The 23008-nt window shown below is 42.6% G+C and overlaps 1 protein-coding gene across 1 annotated transcript in view; it reads left to right on the top strand.

Annotated features, from left to right (window-relative positions):
* Positions 1-1293: 1293 nt before the first annotated feature.
* Efhc1 (EF-hand domain containing 1) overlaps positions 1294-23008 on the top strand; it is a 37575-nt gene continuing 15860 nt past the window's right edge. The window contains exons 1-7 of the mRNA XM_059281903.1: positions 1294-1468; positions 5814-6035; positions 9914-10201; positions 10858-11007; positions 13102-13294; positions 17547-17767; positions 20553-20693. Coding sequence (XP_059137886.1) covers positions 1340-1468; positions 5814-6035; positions 9914-10201; positions 10858-11007; positions 13102-13294; positions 17547-17767; positions 20553-20693 — 1344 coding nt within the window. The 5' untranslated portion in view covers positions 1294-1339. The remainder of the gene's footprint in view (positions 1469-5813; positions 6036-9913; positions 10202-10857; positions 11008-13101; positions 13295-17546; positions 17768-20552; positions 20694-23008) is intronic.

The raw sequence follows: 23008 nt of genomic DNA, 5'->3' as shown, positions 1-23008 counted from the left end.
TCTGCTAAACAACTACTGGATTCTTGGACCTTCTGTTGGTAGACAGCCATTGTTGAACTAGCTGGACCACAACCTGTAAGCTACTCTAATAAATCCGTGTGTGTGTGTGTGTGTGTGTGTGTGTGTGTGCGCGTGCTGATTCATCCTATCCGTTCTGTTCTTCTAGAGAAGCCTGACTAATACAGCTGCCATTTGAACTGGTGGCAGCAAGTGACCCATGATGCTGAGTTATGTCTTCTCCCTCAGGCTTACTACTCTATCCTGTCTCTAAAATCATAGGTCATAACCCCATGTCTTGAAGATCAGACTCCTGGGAAAACTTGAGACATAATGAATCCAAACCCCTGGGCATCTTGGCTTCATTTTTATTTTTAAGCTCTCCGTGCTAATGGATTCTTGATTTCTTTCTTTCCCTGGTGATGTTTCATGAATGGGGTCATTTCTTTTTTTAATGAAAAATATTAAGTTGTCCAGAAAGTGCTGTACTCAGCAGTATTTCACTGCCCTTAACTGTTTTTCTTGTGACTCAGTCTCTCTCTTTGAAGGGGCGCCCTTTCTCTGTGGCTCTGATGTACCACCGCTTCTGTAGCTATAAAGTAGGGACTGAGATGGGCACTCTCCTGCTCTGTAGTTCACAGATACTCAGTACAGTTCTGAGACCTCAGCACACAGCCTCCAGGAACCAGGGTGGACTAGACAGCTGAGAGGGGACCAGGAAGCCGTGGAGGGATTGGGAAAGAGCGGGGTGGGGCTGGGGGGTGTCCAAACCATGTCTGAGCAACAGAAATGCTGTCAGTTATAGTCTAATTCACGGCCCCGGCCCCAAGAAGCATGAGTTTGAAGTCATTAGCACTTTCACTGGGGAGCAACTACTTATGTTATGTGTGAACTAGGACAGCAGCTCTTTTCCCAGAGTTGGGAAAGAGTTCCTGAGCTCTGGGAAGGACTGTCGTGGAATGGGAAGGAACTTTTCTGTAACTCATCTAAAAGCACGTCTTCCAACACCCCCCACCCCCACCCCCGACCTCACTGCACGAGCCAAGGCCTGAGGACACCAACCTCCTTCAACCTTGCATGGAAACAACTCCTCGGTTGCATCCTCTGGGAGCCACCGAGTGGGGTTGAGGAGGAAGGGAAGGGGTGGGGAAGGAAGGGGCGGAGCCGCCTCTGACACACCCATTAGCCACGTCCAGTGGCCAGGAGCCTCCGGAGCCCTGTGCGCACGCGCAGACCTGCCCCCCCCCCCCCCGCCTCCTCCCCTCGACTCCCCCTGTTTCTGCGCCTCTTCCCTCCCTCGCGTAGTGTTTGGCGTTACCATGGAGTCTGGGGAGGCCCGCGGATGCTGTTTGTTGCCAGGGTAACCCGAGCGGCAGAAGGCAACCGTGGCGGCGGCTGCAGGGCTGCGATGGTGACCAACCCGGTGCACGGCCTGCCCTTTCTCCCGGGCTCGTCCTTTACGGACTCCACGGTGAGGGCCGGTCCCAAGGGTTCTCCACGCGGCGCCCCTCTGCTCTCCTCCATCGCTCAGACTCCACCGCCCTCCTCTGCGGCCTCTGCGGGCTTTGCTCGGCCTCTTGGTAGTCCACACACCTTCTGGGTCCCCACTGCGACCCTGTTCTCACTTTCCTGCCTCACCTACCTGCCTTCTGGCCCCATTACCCCAGGCCGTCTCCACGCCTCTCCCCAGATGCATCCTTACCCTACTCAGCGCCTCTTTGCCTTCATCCTCTCCTACCTCCTCTCCCCAGCAACCTCGTTCTCAAGCTCTTCTGAATCCTCAGGATCGCTGCCTTTCAGCCCCCTTTCCTGTGTGTGTACGCACCCTTTTTATGCACTCCTTTCCAATGAGTCTTTCCCCCAGTCTCTTGAGCTTCTGAGTTATGGGTCACTTTTCTCTCCAGCTTCAGCCTTCTCTAGAACTGAATCCCTCCCCAGCTCATCTTGGTTTTCTTTGTAGTTTCACTTTAAGGAGTGCCGATCTTCCTCCTCTCTGCTTTGTATTTCTCCCATCTCACTTTCCTCTACCGCATGGACCACTTGGTGTTTTCTCTTTCCGTAGTAGCCTGTGTTTTACATTCTTAACAGTGTGTGTGTGTGTGTGTGTGTGTGTGTGTGTGTGTGTGTATCCATAACATATAATATATATGATTCCTTTTCAGACTGTGTGTGTGTGTGTGTTGGGGTGGGGGTGGGGTTGTTTGTTGTATCTTGTATGCAGCCCAGACTGGCCTTGAACTTGAAAACCACCTGCCTCAGCCTCCAGAAATGCTCAGGTTAAAGGCATGCCAACACAGAGAGTTCAGATTGTATCTTACTCCTCCTCCCCCGACCCCTGGCCGTTTTTATTCACTGTCTAGATGAAATTAAATAAAAACAAGTCCGGTGTGGTGCACATCCTGGATCACAGCTTTGGGGAGCTAAGGCATAGGATGGCCAATTTGAGTGTATCCTGGAATACATAGCCAGTCCCTGTCTCCAGACAACAAATCTAAATCAGACAGAACAGGAACGGCAGGAAAAGAAAGCATAAACCAGGCTGGGAAGGTGACTCAGAGGATGAAGCGCTCGCTGGCCGCATGTGAGCAGTGGAGTTCGGGTCGCTAGAACCCATGGGAAACCCAAGCTACCTGGTTAGCTAGACTGGCCCTCATCTGACACAGCCTCCCCATGTCAACGTCGGCCTTTCCCATGTATGCCCACATGCATATAAACAGGCATGTGCACACCACACACACACACACACACACACACACACACACACACACACATGCTCAGAAAAAAACACGCCACCACCACCAACACAATAAAAATACCTCAGATCAAAGCCCAGCTGCAATGGTCGTCTGGGTTCATGGTTTCCTCTTGACATAGTTTAACTATTTGTTTATTCATTTCTTTTGAGACAGGGTCTTCTGTAGCCCAGGTTGACTTCAAACTTATATCTTGGAGGTGAGCTTGAACTTATCCTCTGGGCTCCTGAGTGCTAGGATTACAGTCAGGTCACCAAAGCCAGAGCTTTGTGAGTGACAGGCAGACACTCTGCCAGCTGAGCTGTACCCCCAACCCTAGTTCTTCAATGCACTCAGCATTTGTCTTAATTCTAACAGAGTCACACAAATGTTCTGGAGAATCAACATTGAGATTCAGTAGAGTGATGAACATAGGTGAGCCAGTAGTGGTTTAGATTTGTATCGTTTAATCATTCAGACCCTTAAATTTCACAAATCTGAAGGAAAATTATTTGGTCTACTTGTCTTCTAGGGGACATCAATTTCAATTGCAAGTGTGGAGAGACTTTGGATTCTGACTCTCTTCTACTCTTGCGTTAAGATATACTGTAGTCATTTATTTTAAAGATACAAGCTCCCTAAGTGTGTTTCTCTGTTGTTTGATTGTTTGTCTGAGACATGGTCTCTCCGCGTTTCAGCCCGGCTGGCCTGAAGTTCACTGCGTATCCTAAGCTGCCCTCAAACTCGAAATGGCCTCCAGCCACAGCTTCTCAAGTGCTAGGATTAAAAGTGTGAGCCACTGTGCTTGGCTAGCACCATAGATTTTCTGTCTCAATGAGCCTTTTTATTTTATATCATTTAAAAGTTGTCGACATTTTCCTATGCTGAACAGAATCAGCTTACACATTCGGTGTGGGTGAGTGTGGGTTACCCACAAGGCAGAGTTGAGCTGATTTGGGAGATTGCAGAGGTGTGGATAGAAATGCCAGACTTTAAATATTTATATGGAAAGATGAACTGCCTTGGACATACTTCATATGAAGTATACTGAGTGACTAATTATCCTTGCTTGAAATTTGAAAAAGCATGGCCACTGCATCCTCATGAGTGCAGGAATGTTGTAACTCCAAAGAAAACGTGGCCAGAAGGTGAACCCTAATAAATAAGAAGGGTGGGAGGCCTGAGGGGTGCCTTGCCTGGGGTGCCCCATGATATAGTTGACTGATGCTAGAGACATCTGCTAACCACAAAGAAAATGAACTGAAGTTACTGATGTTTTATTTCATAATTGCGGGGGGAGGGGCTGCCGTAGAACGTGTTTAGAGGTCATAAGACAAAGACTGGGAGTTTTCTCCTTCTACCATGTGGGTTCCAAGGATCATATTCAGGTGATCAGTCTTGGTGGTAAGTAGCCCTTACCTACCAAGCCACCTCCCAGCCCTCTTCCCCTCTTTTGGTGCTGAGAATCGAACCTCGGTCTTTGAACATGCTAAGCACACCATCACCAAGCTACACACTCAGCCTCTAGTGACATCGGCTGTCTTTAGGGGTTGCAAAGAGGAACTTGAAGCCATGCACATTGCCCAGCTCAGTACATCGTATTCTATGTCAGTGTGTTACCAATCTGGGGCAGCTCCTGCCAACTGACTTGGAACCCAGAACACATGACCCTTGAAGAAAGGTCTGTGTTCCATAAACCTTTTAGCAGAAGTTCATGCTGCTCTTCCGTTGATGGTAGTACAGACCTTGAAAGATAGTATGCTGGACTCGGAAGAAATCTTTTTATTCTTAATAAAAATAAAATTTATGATTATTTATAAATCATAGATGCATAGTACATAACTATATTACATATATAATTTAAAAATAACCCCTCAAAGAACATAAAACCCACTGGATTAATATAGCTTCAATTTCATTGTCCCTTTATTTAAATTAATTAGTCTTTTACATTTCCAATGACAAATGAATGTATATTCATTGCAGAAAATGAACAAAATCCAGAAATCCAGAATACAGAATGTTCACCAAATCCAGTTTGCATGCTTATAACTGTAGTGTGTTTATATAATTGTATATAATGCTCTTTTTTGTTTTAATAAATTGTAAGTACTTCACCAGGCTGCTGCATGGTATTTAAAACCATTTTAATTCCTCCATCGTAATCCTGTGAGTGAAATTCCCATCATTTCCTTTTTTCTTTATGTTTGTTGTTTAGGTGATTTCCAACATTTAAGCATCATATATACACACATATATTTGCCACCATTATAATCAGCTTCAAGCATATCATTCTTTCCTGTAATTTTGTGATGTATCTTTAAAACTCAGTGCATAAGGGCAGGATTACCAGATATTTCCAGATATGCCAGCAAGCCGCTTTCCAAAGACTTACATGAATGTGCCAGTGTCAATATAGTAAGAAGGGCTGTTGCTGGAGGCAAAATTAAAATTCAGAAAACCAGATCTTCTAAGGCTATTGTTCATGACCACCAAGAGAAGAAGGAAAACAAGATTAGCAAAAGTAAAGATTAAAAATAAAAAAGAGTATAGATGAAATGGCGTGGTAGAGGTAAGGAAAGCCAGACATCACAGAGCAGGGTTGTTTTCTTTTAGCCTTGGGTGGCTTCTACTTCCTTCCTTGATCCTGAGCAAGTGTTTCAGTTTGCGGGGAGGGACTGGGAGGAGAGGAGGGAGGGGAAACTGAGGCTGGGATAGAAAATAAATAAAGAAATAAGTTTATTTAAAAAAAAACTTTTAATGCAGTGAAATGTTTTGATGTACATTTTGTGGTGCTAAAAAGCAAACATTTGGAGCTGGAGAGATTGCTCTGCCTTTTAGAGCATGAACTGCTCTTACGGAGGACCCAGGTTCAGTTCTCAGCACTCACATCAGGTGGTTCCTAGCCATCTTGGTCCAGGGAATCGGAGGGCATCTACACTCACATGCGCACATCTACACACATACTCATAATTTTAAAATTTATTTTTAAGGCAAAAGTTTTAAGATGTGATAATTTAGGAAGTTAGTTGTTTTACTTAAAGGTTTGTATGAGGCTATTAATGGCATAAATCTTTCCTACAGAAAACAGCATTCCACAGAAGCCAGACGCTCGGCTACAGGAATGGCTATGCAGTTGCCCGACGTCCGACCGTGGGCATAGGCGGAGACCGGCTCCACTACAACCAGCTCTCTCAGGCTGAGCTGGATGAGTTGGCCAATAAAGCACCCGTCTTAACCTATGGTCCACCCAGGCCGCCCCCTCCTGCGGAGTTTGTTCCTGCTCACGTGGCCTTTGACAAAAAGGTATCTATCATCTGGGATTTTAGGGTACCCCTTGACTTCAGATGTCTAAGACTTGACCACTTGCAGAAATGTTATCAGTACACTACAGAATCCCTTGAGTACTCTGAGAGAAAATTGTTCAGATGCCTCAACCCTTAGTCACAGACAGCGGAACTGGGCCTTGGAAGAGGCCTTCTCTGGGCAAGAAGCAGATTACAGAAAATAATTCCCTATAGACTTCCCCAGAATATTTTCCAAATACAGTTAAAAGTCGCCTGAATTCCAAATCCCACATTCATGCTGCACTGTGTTCGTTTGCTCTGTGTCCCACCTATCCTGCAACAATGAGTCCTAAACCTCTATGAAGTCAATAGAGCAGGAAAACGTCTCCATCTGTTTGTTGGTTATTATTTTTTTTACAAGATTTTCTTCATTCATTCATCCATTCATTCATCCACCCTTTCATCGTTGGCGCTATTTCTATTTCAAACACTCTAGTGACTGTTTTTCTCTAGCAAAGTTCGTATGATCACAACCCCTTCTGCCTATGACCCCTTTAAGAAGATAATGTTACCCAGTCCTTGAGCCCCAGACTGCTTTCTCGCTGAGTTTGGACAGGCGTCCATGGCCCTGTTCCGGCTCTCCTTCTTGCTCCTCCCTTCCTTCCCAGGCTCTGCTCTGCCTGTACACATGATTATTCACTCTCATAGTTCCCCACTCCTGTCTGTCAGGTTACCCTTTCTGTTTTCCCTGACTCCTTGGTGTAAGCATTTGCAAGTTTCTGCACTCATTCTTGAATGTCCCTTCTTCGGAGATCTCACCTACTTTTGTGGCTTCACCTGTCTCCTCAGTGAGGACAACTGTCAGTATTTCTTTTCAGCTCTGACCTCACTGAACTCCAGACCTTAGCCACAGGCCGCTCCTGAGAGTGGGAAATCCTCATGTGGGTGAGCTGTTCTTCGCACCTAGCCTCTCCGTTTTCTTTGACTCCCACCATTACCCAGTCCCGAGAACCGCTAGATCTGCTCTCTCAGTTTGAATTCTGAGCGTTCATTCTTAACATTTTCTCCCCACATTCAATGAGATGCCAAGCCAAGTATTTCTCTTTTGTTTTCTCTATCATTTTCAAAGTTCAAATAAGCAATATGATCTCTACAAGCTCAGGAGGCTTGAACACACTACCAGGAGCCAAGGCCACTGTAAAATTCAATGAAAAGATACTTTTAAGCGGAGTATCTAAATATTATTTTCCCCTCCTTTCTACATGTTATCACGTTCTCATCCTACTTAGCATAGCTGATGTTATCCTAACCACCCATTAAGAGCTTTCTGTGTTAACATTATTATCAGTTGCTTCCTTATAGGGGCCTAGAACTCTTTATTTTTAATAAGAGAAGAGGCAAATGGTTTTTAAAATTGACAGAGTGGGCTGGAGAGAGAGTTCAGTGGTTAGGAGCACTGGCTGCTCTTGCAGAGAATATGGGTTCAATCCAGCACTCACATGGTGGCTCACGACCAAACTACCTACAGTTCCAGGGACCCTGATGCCTTCTTCTGTCCTCCTCAGATACCTGCACATGTCCAAACACACACACACACACACACACACACACACACACACACACACACACTTACACACATAAATAAGTAAAATAAAGTTTAAAATAAGAATCTGAATGTGATAAAATTACTATAAAGCAAGAACTAAGGTGTGTACATTATTTAGCCTTTCTAAATTTTTACAAAACTTTCCTATAATAACAGTTCATTTGTAGATGTGCCAAGATAGGAGACTAGGATTAGTCTACACTGATCATATGCTATGGGCTAAAAAGTATATTCTCAAGAACTTGAGGGGCTAGAGAGATGGCTCAGCAGTTAAGAACATGTGTTGCTCTTGCAGAAGACCTGGGTTTGATTCCCAGGACCCATGTGGTGGCTCACAGCTATCAGTAACCCGAGTGCCAGGTGACTCAGCAGACACACAAATAAAACATTCATAGAGTAAGTGAATCTAAAATTAAATGACTTTGCTATCTCTTGTATTTTTTTTAAAGTAACAAATTATAAATTTCTACTTGTATGGCCTTTCTAACACAAGTCCAAATATTATGTATCAGCTCCTGGTCGGAGGTCAAGGCCCTATTGTTAAAGACATGCCATTGTTCCAGGGTTAGAGAGCGGGTGGTTGAGGAAGATGGCTATGGCCCCAGTTTCAGTCTTGGTCCTCATCTCTGAGCTGACTCTTTTGACAAGTGTCCTTGTGTCCTTATGAACTTTAGGTGTCCCCTGCACGTATGCGTATGTCACTGCCTATATTGCTACCTCCCCGATACCCAGTCCAGACTAAGCATGTCGAAACTGGAGCTGCTAATTTTATCTTCTCACACCTCTCCCCTCTGATGTGCTCGGCCGCCATCCCGTCCACCCTTGCCAACGTGATCGGAACCCTGTCTCCGGGGCCAAAACGCTCAAGTCATCCTTGTGTGCTCTTTAATACAAATTCCATTCCCCCAATCCACTCCGGTGTCTTAAATTAATCCTACAGCATCAGCTTGTGCTATCATGTAAGTTAAAACGTTCAAATTTCACCTTGCCGTGCACATTGTTAAGGCCGTCTTCTCCCTATATTTACCCTTCTATGGGGTCACGGCTGTGTCACTAACACTGTATTTTCCTCAGTACCTCATCTGGTGTCCACTGCCCCACACCCCCATACCCACCATCAATCCAGTCAGGCTCCTCCTGCTGTTGCGTTGTGGACACACACTTCTTATTGCAGACCTGTTCTTCAGAAGGGCTGGCACTTAGCCTCCATACTATGCCAGTCGCTCCCGAGTTCCCTTCCCCTTCCTTCTGTTACCATTGCCTGGAATCCTGTCCTTTTCCTCTCAACTTCATTTAAAACTTTCTCATCCCTCCTATTTAACATTTGTCAGTTTGAAGTACTACTGGACCACTTTTTCCATATGTTTTCCTCCTCGGAATCACCATAGCCTCCATCATCTAGAAGGTGATGGAGTGTGTGAAGACAGCAAGGGCCCAGTAGAGTTTTGGTCCCAGCTCTGGCTCATGGATGGCCAGGAAAAGCCACTTCACCAGTCTGGATTCTAAGTTTCTTCTTTCGTAGAAGTAGTGATGTGAAACCAGCTGATGAATTCTGGCTTTAATGTTGCATATATTTGTAAATCTGTGGTTCAAAATCACCCTATTCCCTCTGCATTACTGGAGTGGTGTTCTCCTTTAGAATTTTTTTTGCATTTAATTCAAATTATTATTTGAAAATTGTTCTTTTCCCCCTTTCTTTTTCTTCAAATACATCACTGAACGTGTTCCTTTCATCTTTCTCTTTGGAATTGTAAGGACTTCTCTCCTTTATATTCATAATTTTCCTAAGCGGTAGCCAGTTATTTTTGGTTTTTACCTTGATTTTCTATTTTTTTAAAATCTGTACTTTTATGTTCTCATTGATTAAGACACATATGTGTCTTAATTTAAGGATCTTGATTTTCCTCCATTCTCCCCTTACTGGGTTTGGGTAAACTCTTCTAACTACCTAGAACATAATTCTAATGCCTTGTCCCTCTGAACGGAAACACTAAATAAAATAAAGTACCAGAAATGGAAAGTAATCCCACAACACGTATGTTTTAATATATTTTTGAATGTATACTCAATAAGCCATTCTGACTTCACATTGAATGAATACTCCTCGGAGGACTGAGCTTTGGTCTGTGTAGAATGCACATGCTTCTGAACACAGTGAGGGTACTTTTTCAGATGCTGCCCAATGAGTCTATGGCAGGTTGGAGTTCAACTTTTCCTGTAATGTTCTCTTTTAAGGACAGTAGCTTGTGTTTTTCAGATGATAATTAAAGTCCTTCTCTTGTGTGTTACAGGTGCTGAAGTTTAGCGCCTACTTCCAAGAAGATGTCCCTATATCAACCGAGGAGCACTATCGCATCCGCCAAGTGAACATTTACTACTATCTAGAAGATGACAGCATGTCCGTCGTAGAGCCGGTTGTGGAGAACTCTGGGATCCCACAAGGCAAGCTAATCAAACGCCAGCGGCTAGCCAAGAACGACGTGGGAGACCATTACCATTGGAAAGACCTCAATCGGGGAATCAACATCACAATTTATGGCAAGACTTTCCGAGTTGTTGACTGTGACCAGTTCACACAGGTATAGTGCGTTCTTTGTGGGCTGGGACGCTGCAGCAGCATTCTGGCTGGTGGGATCCGTTTCATGACATCATTAGTGGATGGGAAGGACACTGGTGACTGTGGGTGGGAGTTACTAAGCAGGTTAGTATTCGTGTGAGTGTGCACATACGCACCTTTCTTTTGTACAGAGTATAAACATCAGGAAACCAATGCCAACTTTGTCTTAGATTTTTAGAAAGTAATTATATACTTATTTTAAGTGAATTAGAACATTTGGGAACATTGTTCCATCTTAACCTGGCCCTGGGTGCACTTGCCTCCATAGCAAAAGTAAAACACATGTTTTGTGAAACAATGCTTGGGTACCAGATGCTTGTATTAAAACAATGCCAGAATTTTGCTACTAGGCCCCTAACTTGATTGATATAAGTTCATATTTAAGATGCCTAGTTATCTTACTATAATGCCTTCCAACTAGCTTAACATATATATAATAAAGAATGCCTCAGGCAGTTATCAGCTACTGTCTGTAGAGGTGGGTCCTTGGAGATAGCCTCTCTAAGACATGCCCAATCTGTCAACAAGTCGTTCCTTCCATCACACTTATTTTCAGAACATTATTTTATGTCATTTAAATTGTTCAGAAGGATGTTGACATTAATTCTAAAATTTTAGGAATTTCTGAAAAGTCAAGGAATTGAATTAAATCCACCAGAGAAGATGGCTCTCGACCCTTACACTGAACTCCGGAAAGAACCTGTTCGTAAATTCGTCACCCCATCAGACTTTGACCAGCTGAAGCAGTTTCTCACCTTTGACAAACAAGTAAGTGACGTAATAGAGTAGGTTTAGTCCTGTTTGAGTGTGGATGTGTGTTTATTGGAAAGATGTTTTGGTATAATTTAACCATTGGCATATAGTTGTTTCCTGTAGGGCGAAAAGTATGTCAATGCCTAGATTTCTATTTTTTACTATCTTAAAATTTTACTACATTTTATTAATTAGAGGATGTGTAAATGTATGTTGTATGTGCCATAGCCTACTGGAGAAGGTCAGAGGACTGTTTCTGGGCATTGGTTTTCTCATTCTGTTGTGTGGATCCTGGGAATCGAACCCAAGTTGTTGGGCTTGGTAGAAAATTCCTTTACCTGATGGGCCATCTAGCAGGCCCTCAGCTTTATTATCAGAGATATAAAGGAGCTTGTGGCATTATCTTGTGAATCCCTGCATATGTTCACATGGTAAAGCAATTCCTGAGCTACATACATCTAGCTGCTTCTCTCTTTCCATTTCAAATCCCCCATTTCTTTTCTCCTGTCTTAGTCAGGGTTGCTATTGCTGTGATAAACACCATGACCAAAGCAACCTGGGGAGGAAAGGGTTTGTTCAGATTACACTTCCACATCACTGTTCATCATGGAAGGAAGTCAGGGTAGGTACTAAACAGGGCAGGAACCTGGAGGCAGGAACTGATGCAGAGGCCATGGATGGGTGCTGTTTATTGGTTTGTTCCCCATGGCTTGTTTAGTCTGTTTTCTTATAGGCCAGAACCACCAGCCTAAGAGTGGCACTATCCATAACATGGTGGGTCCTCCAGAATCAATCACTGATTAAGAAAATGTCCTACTGGCTTGGCTAAGTCTAGATCTTTTAGAGACGTTTTCTCAACTGAGGCTCCCTCCTCTCTGATGACTCTAGCTTGTGTAAAGTTGACATAAAAACTAGCTGGCACACTAGCCCCCAAATGAGTCAATCTCACAGAATCCTCTGGGCAGGCTTAGATGAATTTGGGGGAAAATGTACAGCTGTTACATGTTCTGATAGTAAATAGCTATTAAAATAAAATAAAGTAGTTAATTAAAATAGTTGTGCTCGTTGATTTCCCAGGAACCCCATCTCAGATGCGTCCCTGCTGAGTACTGCATTAGTGTTAGAGAACAGAATGTTCTGAGTGTTTTCTGACTCTCCCCAGATTTCCACCTGTGAGCTACAGTGGAGAAGTAGATCTGAATCTTCCTTCACTGATAAAGGGAAAAAATAAATAACAGATTACTCGGAAATGTTTGTCTTAATTTCCTGAAAGCTTGACTTCTTTTTCTACCCAGTGTTAGCATAGACTTAGGATTGAGATTTTGCTTATTTTATTTTTATTTTTATTTAGTTTTTGGCTTGTTTTATTGAGACGGGGTCTCACTATATAGCTCTGGCTGGCTCAGAGCTCTCTATGGGGGAGGGGGTGCTTCAAATTCACAGAAATTCTGTGAATTCTGCCTCCAGAATTCTAGGATTAAGGGTATGCGCCACACCAGACTTTATTTTGTGTGTGTATGTTTTGAGACAAAGTCTCACTAAATAGCCCAGGCTGGCCTCAAACTTGCTATATACCCTAGCCTGGACTTGAACTGGTGTTCTTCCTGCCTCTATATCTCATGTACTGAGATTACAGGTGTGTACCACCACACCTGGCTTTCTGTTCTTACTTTAAATTAGAAGATTCTGTCCATCCTGTTACTAGTGGATGTGTTTTTATGGTACCAAAAGAAAGGTGGGCTCATTATTGAGAATTCTTTCTACACCAGTTCTATGCACACAATTTACCAAATATCTTGGTTACTACACATAAATTACCTTTAGAGGCAACCCTACTCTTCTTTTTTATTCAGCTTCTCTTTCCAAGACTAATAATATTTGGGCCCAAAGTTAGCTCTCCTGTCTTGGCACAAACTTAGAAGCCTTGTACTATTCTTTTTGGCTGCTAATACACAGTACATGATTTTGGATATTTTCCTATCCTTGATTTTTTTATTTACTGTCTGAAAGTGTTTCAGCTACTATTCATCACTGTCTGATAGACATATGTCATAGTGAATTTAAGACTCTGTTTTAGAAACTTAAGTCATGACTTTGGACTCCTCAAAGGTTCTTCGATTCTATGCCATCTGGGATGACACGGATAGCTTGTTTGGGGAATGCCGACACTACATCATTCACTACTACCTCATGGATGATACTGTGGAGATTCGAGAGGTCCATGAACGGAACAACGGAAGAGATCCGTTCCCACTCCTCATGAACCGCCAGCACATGCCCAAGATTTTGGTGGAGAATGCAAGTAAGTTTCAGTTTGGCCTCTGTTACGTGGCAGGTTTGCGGGGGAGCGGGGTTCTAGGAAGTTAGTAGTCAGTGCGGTCACTCTTTTGTACTTGGCTCTGTCAGAGCTTTCTTAGGTTTGAACAATGATTTTTTTTTTCTACAACTTTCCTCTTTAATTTGCCTCTTAGTCCAGGCATGCCTCCTGGACACTCTAGAAGTAGTGACTTAACAGATAAAAGCAAAGCAAAGCAAAGCAAAACAAAACATATAACAGGTGATTCATTTAAAGACAGGTAGAGCAAGGCTTCTTAATGGAACCCATTTAGTGTTAGACTTGCTTGTTTGTCTCAGTGGTACTGGGGATTAAATCCAGGGTCTGGTGCATGCCAGCAAAGCATTTTGCCACTCCACTATAGCCCCAGCCCTCTTTGTATTTTTTATTTTGAGACAGAGCCTCACTAAATTTCCAAAGCTGGCCTTCACCTCACTCTGCAGCCCAGCTTGGCCTTGTTCTTTCACCCCTGCCTCAGCCTCCCAATTAACTGGGACTGCAGGCCTATACCCTAATGCCTATGCAGCACGGATTATACAATGTATTTCATCATATGCTTTCCGGCCTTTGAGTCTTAGGTCAACTACTTTTTTTTTGAGACAATGTCTCACTAGATAACCTTGACTGGCATGGAGCTTACTGGGATTAAAGATGTGTGCCACCTTGCCCAGATTTATATCTTGATTTCCATATAGTAATTGGAAGCAATAAACAAGATTTATACAAAAAGCAAATAGTTAGGTCTTAAGAAGCATTATTAGGCAGTGTAAAAACAGAGAGTAAAATTAGATTCTATAACAACATTTGCGTAAAGTAAAATTCACTCTTAGTATCCATAGTTGACATTCACTTAAAAAGCTGCATATTTGTGATTTAGGAGTCTGGGGCTGGTTCCACTGTGATGATTCTGCCCAGATATAGGCAAAGACCTTTTGAGTTTGGACATAGGGTGGGACCTGTGGCTGAAGTGTCTAGACCTATCTTTACCCTGGGTAGAGATGTGGGGAGATGGACAACCATTTTGCATGCTGATCTCAAATAAGCAATCAAGGTATACCCAAGAACTAGAAAACCAGGAACAAACCAACCCTTAACTTAGAGAGAGAGAGAGAGAGAGAGAGAGAGAGAGAGAGAGAGAGATTAGATCAGAGCAAAACTAAATGAAATGGATAAAAAGAAAAAACACAAAGGATCATTAAAATAGTTTGTTCTCCAAAAAGACGAAGAAAGTCGACTGTCTAAAAAGTGGCTGGACTTAAGAGAGAGAGAAGACTCAAAATCAGCGATAAGAAGGGAGACATTACACTAGATCCCACAGCAGGATAAATCTCACTGTAGGGCTAGATAGATGGCTCAGCAGTTGAGGGTGCACACTGCTCGTGCAGAGGACCTGGGCTAAGTTCTCAGTGCCTATGCAGAGTGACTCACAACTGTAACTCCAGTTCCAGGACCCAACACCTCTGCTCTCCACAGACACACATACATGCACGTAATCAGAAAGAAAATAAATATCGTTTAAAGCTCACTACAGATCATTGTGAACTCCTGTACACCAAAACTTGGGTAATCTAGAAGAGATGGACAGATTCCTAGACAATGCACGTTTTCTAAGACAGGATCAGCATAAGAATTTTTTTAATGAACAAAACAAGCTCCAAGACTGAATTAGTAGTATAAAGTCCTTCATTAAAACCACAGGACCATCTCAGTAGTTGCAGAGAACGCATTGTGTAAGATTCAACATCTTTTCATAATAAAATCACTAAACAAATTCTATTTAGACAGAATGTGCTTCAATGCAATCTGGATCATGTATGATAAACCTGGCATTATTCTGAAGGAGGAAGAGCTACACTTTTTCTCTAAGATGAGAAACAAGGCTACTCACGTTTACCAGTTACAAAAATTAACTCATTACTCAATGACGTAAGTGCAAGACATGAAACAAACAGGAGAAAATGGTTTAAGACCAGAAAGGGCAAGAATTTTTTTTTACAAGATCCCAAAAGCCTAGGAAACAAAATCCAATTATACCAATGGGATTATGGGGTTAAAAAGCTTCTGTGCTACAAAGGAACACAGAAAGTTTGGAGAGACAACACATAGGATGGGAAAAAGAATATTTGCAAACTAGACTTCTGCAAGGGATTAGTATCCAAAATACCTACAGAACTAAAGTGAAAATACTCATAGCAAAAACAGACAGATAGACGGACAAACAACATGTGACCCAATTAAGAATAGAAAATCAACCTGAATGAATAGTTATATCTTTTTTAAAAAAAAGTCATACAGGACTGACAGGATGGCTCTACAGGTAAAGGTGCTTGTCACTAGGCCTGACAGCTGGAATCTAGTCCCTGATGGAGGCGTACATGGTAGAAGGAGCGAGCTGACTCCCCCGAGTTATCTTCTGAACTCTACATGTTTGCCGTGGTACGCACTCCCTCCAATAAATAAATAAAAACATGCAAAAAATTTTTTGAAAAAAGACACTTGGCCAACAGTTAGATGAATGAGTGTTCAAAATTAGTAATCATCATACAATTCCAACTCAAAACTACAGTAAAATATTCCCTCACTCCAACAGAATTCTTTATTGAGGGCTGGAGAGATGGTTCAGCAGTTAAGGACCTGAGGTGGTAGCAGGAAACAGGCCAATTCCCAGAACTCATTGGCCCAGCAGTCTAGTCAATCAAGGAAGACATCTGATGTTGACCCCTGGCCTCCAAATGGGTAGTGCACACACATGAATGTGAACCTACAAGCATTCTTTCAATATCCACATCTACATCACACACACACACACACACGTACACACACACACCACACATACCACACACACCATACCCCCCACACACACACACACCACATACACACCAAACACTCAGGAACAGTAGAGAAGTAGAGAGGAGAGGTGGGAAGAAGTTGCTCTGCTACTGTATACCAATGTGACTATAGACCACAAGTCCATACTATATATTTCAAAAAGCTACAACAGCCACATCAGGCCATGCTTGTGCTAGCCCATAGGAGGCTAAGGCAGGATAATTGTTACAAGATCAGGGAAAGCCTGTGCTACATATCAAGACCCTGTTTCAAGCAGGACAAAACAAAGAGAAAAGGTGAAAAACAAAACATTCTATTTTTACCATAGAGAAATAAAACATCAACACATTTAAACCTGATTTAATCACTTACTCAATATATACATGTATTAAAACATCATGATACCCTATTAATACGTACAATTTTTATGTTTTTATGGATCTGTTGGAAAAGTGAAAGGGCTGCTGAATGAGCATTTATTTCTCATACTCCAGAAATGCTATCTTTTTTTTTTTTTTTTCTAATTTTCCATCTCAGTAATTACCCATCAGGAGAGCCCTGCCCTGCTTCTGGCTCCGAGCATTCCAGCATTGTGGTCACGGTTATGTAGTGTGGTACCCCACCAGAATTGACTGGCCTTTGTGATGTCCATAGAGGCCATTCGGCATTAAATCCATCTGGAATAAGTTAACCCTTAGTTCTCACAACACACTGATAAAACTGGACTCATTTCCAAAATGCAAGCTTCATTCAGTATTGGAAGGAGATTCCTGTGGGAGTGGATTATTGTAATCATCTCATTAATTGTCTGTACCCCTACCTCATGTGTATGACTATATCATACTCTCCTGATAGCAGTGGCGACTCTCTCTCTCTCTCTCTCTCTGTGTGTGTGTGTGTGTGTGTAGGAGAACCCATTATCTAAGTTATCATCTATCTCAACAAACAGGATATTTTCCCCTCAAAGGTAGGAGTTGGTTTTGCACAGCTAGTTGTGTAGCCTCAGTAGTTAGCAGTGCACTTTGTCTACAGGTAGACCTAATGATTGTTGGATGTGTGGGAAATTGGGTGGCGAGTTAGAACCCAGTGACTTCGGTCCCTTCCAGAGCCAACTCTCTTACATGTCTCAGATGACCAAGTAGTAATTCTGTGGATCTTGGAGGCTTTTGATGATAGTGCTAGCTGAACGTAGAAGAGAGAGTTCATGAGAAATATCTGTCACATTATTTGTGTATTTTGCAAAGATTGACATATACAGCCTTATATTCCTTTGACAAATCAGTGGGTACTCAACCCTGAACCAGAGCCAGCCATCAAGAATACCCAGCTCTTAGGTTCAGCTTTCTTCCTCTGTACTTTCCTTCTTCCCTCTAACCCCATCTCCTATTAGAGAACTTCCCTCAGTGTGTGCTGGAAATCTCTGATCAAGAGGTGCTGGAGTGGTACACTGCCAAGGACTTCATTGTGGGGAAGTCCCTCACCATCCTCGGGAGGACTTTCTTCATTTACGACTGTGATCAGTTCACCCGGCAGTACTACAAAGACAAGTTTGGAATGCCCGATTTACCACGCATCGACGTGACCAAGCATGAGCCACCTCCTGTAAAACAGGTAATGGAACAGAAGTCCGAGTGCACTAAGAAAACGATGTGGAAAATGGAGGAAAGAACTCAATAAAAATGAATGAGTTCTCTATGATAGAGGCTCACAAAAGAGGAAATACAAAGAGCCCATCACCGTATGAAAACACCCACAGTCTAGTTACAATCAAAGATACAGAGCGACAATAATGAGGTTTTATAGTCTGCTCAGTTTTAAAGATTTTTAGTGCCTAGTGTTTGTGTCTTTGAAAATGCAATTCTTGTAGACTGTTGATAGGAAAGCCAGGTAAAATCACTTTTCTGAAGTGCTGTTTAATTCTCTAGAATATTGTTTATCTTTGGTCTACAAAATACACCTTGAGGACTATAAAGGAATACATGTTTTGTGCAGGATGAAGAATGAGGTTGACAAAACACATCTATCCATACTAGTAGAAAATTGTAAGGCCCATAAAAGATAAAGTAAGTCCATGCATATTAACATGGAAAATGTCCATAGAGTATTTTAAGTGAATAAGTATCTACATTTCTGTACATAACCTCTGTTTATAAAGGCTGAGAAACAGCTGTTGGAAACAGCTGCCTTATCAATTGTGGGCACTGGTTTCTCTTTGTGGGAATGGGAAGGTGGAGCAAGGAGATGACCAGAGAACTTCCTTCTGATAGTCCCTGTGCGGCTCTAATTTTGATTCTTATAGCAAGGCTATATTACTTTTAAAAATGTTTTAATTTTTTCCCATTTTAAATTATGTTCAAATGCACACAGCATACTATCTTAACTACATTAAAGTACCTAGTTCAATGGTATTAAACCAAAGTATATTTTGTAGATCCAAGTGGTTTCCCCACTTCAAGTCAATTAGTCTCCCATATCATGAAGGTTTTCTTTTGTTCTGTCTTGTTTTCAATGGTAGCTATCAAAGCTGGGATGTTGCACGTGGTAGACAAGTCCTCTATTACCTAGCAATACCTCTAGCTCTCCTAAATTACATGACAGAGAAATTATGGCATCACAACCCAAAATGATAAGAACACTCACTTGTAGATTAGTTTGTAATGTCTCTCAGTTAGCCTGTGTGCTTTCACCTTTGGATAGCGTCTAGTGTCCTGTCCCTTTGCTTAACTTGGAAGGACTCCCAGCACAGTGCTTGCCAGTCAGGTGCAGTGGTAACTAACTCTCCCAGATTTTGTTCATTTAGAAATATCTTGATTTGTCCCTCGTTTCTGAAGGACAGCTTTGCTATGTATAGATTTCCCCATTGTCATGGTTTATTTCCTTTTACGATTGGCCCATTGGATACATTGGCCCACTGCCTATGGTCTCCAAAGTCACTAGGGAAAGATCTACTGATAATCCTATTGTGTGTGACTAGGCAAGTCTCTCCCACTTTCAAGATTCTCTTTCTCATTGGGACATTTGGTTATTGTGTGTCTGACTACATGAGTCTCTGAACTCATCTTCGGGCTCTTTGTATATGTTTATTCATGTCTTTCAGCTGGTTGAAGAAATGTAAACTATTATTTCTTCAGACACACTCTCTCCCCCATTTTTCTTCTCCTCTTTTTATGAGATGTGATGCTTATGTTGGTCCCTCAGAGCATCCGTGGGATTTTTCTTCAGTCTTTATATTCCTCAGAGTGAATAGTTTGCGTTAGCCTAACTTCAGGAGTCCATCCTTCCTCCCTCCCTTCCTCCCTCCCTCCCTCCCTCCCTCCCTTCCTTCCACCCCCCCCCCAGGGTCCCATATAGTGTAAGCCATCCTTGAACTAGCTATGTAGCCAAGGATGTCCTTGAACTCCTGACCTTCCTGTTGGTACCTCCAAGCGATGGGATGACAGACATGCACAGCCACACCTGGCTTCTGAGTCATTAATTCTTCTGTTTACTCAAATCTGTCTTTGAATCCTAAGAGTGAGATTTTCATTTTAGTTCATTTTAATTTTCAGCTCCATAATTTCTTTAATTTGCATTTATAATTTATTTTGTGCATGTGCGCTCAACATGCAAATGGAGGTAAGGGGACAATTTGGTGGGAATGGTTTCTCTCATTGTATGCTGTGGGTTCTGGGGATTGAACTCAGGTTGTCAGTGAGTGCTTTTACTTACTGGGCCAGCTCAATGACCCTTTTTTAATTTAATTTTGGTTTTATTTTAGGTTTTCTGTGTCTTGATTGATATTTTACTTTCTTATACTTAATTTTCTTGAAGTTTTCCATATCTCCCTTTCTTTGAGCATTTAAAAAAATTGTGTGTGTGTGTGTGTGTGTGTGTGTGTGTGTGTGTGTGTATGCGCGCGTGCATGCCATGGTATATATGTGGAGGTCAGAGGAGAACTTTTGGGTGTTGGTTCTCTGCTTCCACTGTGAATTTAGAGTTCAAGTTCAGGTCGTGAGGCTTCCTTGGCAAGTGCTGCCCCTTCGCCCCCCACCCCCACCCCGTGGGCTGGCCCTCTTAGAGCATTTTTAAGGTAGTTGTTTTAAAGCCATTGTCAAGCATACCCTCCCTGGGATGTTTCCCAGGGAAAATCTCTGTTGCTTATTTTTTTTCCCCTTTAATGTAGCAATTTCCTCGTTCTTTTATATGTCTTGTGACTTGTTGAGAATGGGATGTTTATTCGTTTATTTTTGAGACAAGATCTAATTACATAACCCAGGTTGGCCATGAATTTGCAGTCCTCAAAAGTTGCTTTTGGGTAAGTGTTTCTGAGCTGACTTTGAAGAAAACACTCACAGTGATATCTCTTGTGCGACGTCAACACCGATAGCCTCACTTCTTCCTTCTTGTTTCTCTCCAGGAGTTACCTCCATATAATGGCTATGGACTAATTGAAGATTCTGCTCAGAACTGTTTTGCTCTCATTCCCAAAGCTCCCAGAAAAGATATCATTAAAATGTTGGTGAATGACAACAAGGTGCTCCGCTATCTAGCTGCACTGGTGAGGCAAAGTTTATACACTAAGATCTTTTTCTTCTATCTCGGTACATTGGACAATTGTTCATTTTGTCTATAGGGTACAGCATTACAGTGCCAGGGTCATGTGCTCACAACAGCAAACACTGGATATAGGAGCCAGCCTTCAGAAATGATAGGTAGTACTAAGTACAGTGCTTCTGAACCAAGACCCAGCTCAATTCCTGACTCTCCACGCGCCATTCCTAGATCCATAATCTCTCCCTTTTATACCTCAAAATTTGCATCCATTTTGCCTCTGTTAAGCAATTGTAAATTTCAATATCATATTCGAATCATCTGTGTATTGACAGATGCTTCCAGAGTATATTTCCTGAAGAATAGAAACTATGTCTTACCGATTTTTAGTACTAGCTATGATATCTATATGGATATATTTTATATTACATATAAAAAGCTGAATTATACTACATTCACAGAGATCTTTTGAAATTTTTAAATTATTTTATGTGTATGAGTATTTTGCCTACATGTATATTCTTGCGCTGTTGAGGGCAAAAAAGCCTTGTGCACACAGATAAGTACTGGAGAAGCCAGGAAAGTTAAATACACAGGCATCCTTCAAAGTGGGGGAGATGTTTAACATGTCTTCCTCCTGGAATGCTGGAAATGGGTGTAATTTACAGCCTGGTGATCCTCTGCTGTATGGTGAGCCAGGCTCCACCCATATCCCCGAGAATTTGTTGACTTATCCCAGACCCTTTCCCCCTAAAACCTTGTGTGAAGGCCTGTGTGTGCCTGGTGCCCAAGAGGCCAGAAGAGGGTGTCGGATTCCTAAAACTTTGGGCATTACTTCTAGACCATAAACCTCATCCTTGTGAGAGATGCATTTGTACTTTACCACAGCCTAAGTGACTTCCGCAGTATCTTAGGGCCTGGCCAAATACTGATGCCTACAGGTCTTATGTTGACCTCAGTCATTCTCCCTGGACCCTTATGTTGAGCGTTGTTTCTGAGTCAACAGAACCCATCTTACAGACGAACCCATATGTACTCTGTAAAGAACTTCAGTGTAAACGTCTTAAAATTTTCTGTACTCGTGGGACTGAGTTAATTGTTATCAGAAAACTTCTTCCAAAATTGTACTGGGCTTAAGTATGGCTAAAATAAATGAACTGGTATCAGACACTCAAAGTTTTGGCTTAGTGCCGGTACTTAAGTCAGACTGAACCAAGATTCATTCTTGTCTATTCGTGGACCATTCCCCTGCCATCTGGAAGGCCTATGGGGACCCCCCACAATGCACCACATGTGTGCCTGGTGCCCAAGAGGCCAGCCAAGGGTGTCAGATCCTGCGAGTTACAGATGGTTGTTAAGGTTGTAAGCCACCATGCGGGTGCTGGGAATTAAACCTAGGTCAGACTCTAGGAGAGCAGCCAGTGTCCTGAACTACTGAGTCATCTCTCCAGACACTGCCTTTAATATGTAGCAAGTCATTTAAAAGCATGAAGTTTAGAAACAGATGTAGTTAAAAATTTTAAAGTTTTTTAAACTCAAGCTTTAAAAAGATCTGTTTATTATATTGAAGGGGATAACGAGCAAGATTGAGGATTTCAAGAAAGAATGAAAAACAACCCCCCCCACACACACACACACAAAAAACCACCCTGTTTTAAGTTTTGAACTATATTTCCAGGATGAAACTGAAAAATATGTTCCAAAAAAAAAAACCACTTGTTAAGATCAGTCCATTACATTTTAAAATAAATCTCTTAAGAAATGGAAAGTAAAGGGAATTTTCTTAATCTTATAAAATATATCTGCAAACCCTACTGTAAACAGCATACAGAGTTATGAAATGTGGAGAAAATACTCCCGGCGATTAGGAACAAGGGAGGCGAGACTGGTGGCACACCTTATGTCCAGCCTCCTTCGAGAGTTTCTAGCTAGAGTGGCCTGAGGGAGAAGGAAACAAAAATAACCCCGGGGCAGCTAATACTGTGGCCATGAGTGCGTTCTGGGTACCTCCGGAGCAGAGACGGTGCCCACTGCGTACTGAGCCCTGGAGCGGCACAAGACCTGGCCCATACTTCCAAGACCCCGAAGTATTGGCCACCTTGGCGGTGGTTTGGATGAGATGTATCCAGAAAGCCATTAGCATATATATAGGGGTGGAGCTTTGAGGTTCAAAAACAATGCCCCGTGCCAGCCATTCCCAGTTAGTTCTCTCTGCCTCCTGCTAGTGATTAGAGACGTGATCCCTCAGCAGCTGCTCCAGCATCCCTCACTTGCTACCTCTGCTCCACCATCTAATGCAACTGTGAGCCCCAAACCAACTCT

Source organism: Peromyscus eremicus, chromosome 16_21 (genome assembly GCF_949786415.1).
Source record: "Peromyscus eremicus chromosome 16_21, PerEre_H2_v1, whole genome shotgun sequence".
Taxonomy (NCBI): domain Eukaryota; kingdom Metazoa; phylum Chordata; class Mammalia; order Rodentia; family Cricetidae; genus Peromyscus; species Peromyscus eremicus.
The sequence above is the reverse complement of the archived record's forward strand: the minus strand, read 5'-3'. Positions and strand labels throughout refer to the sequence as shown.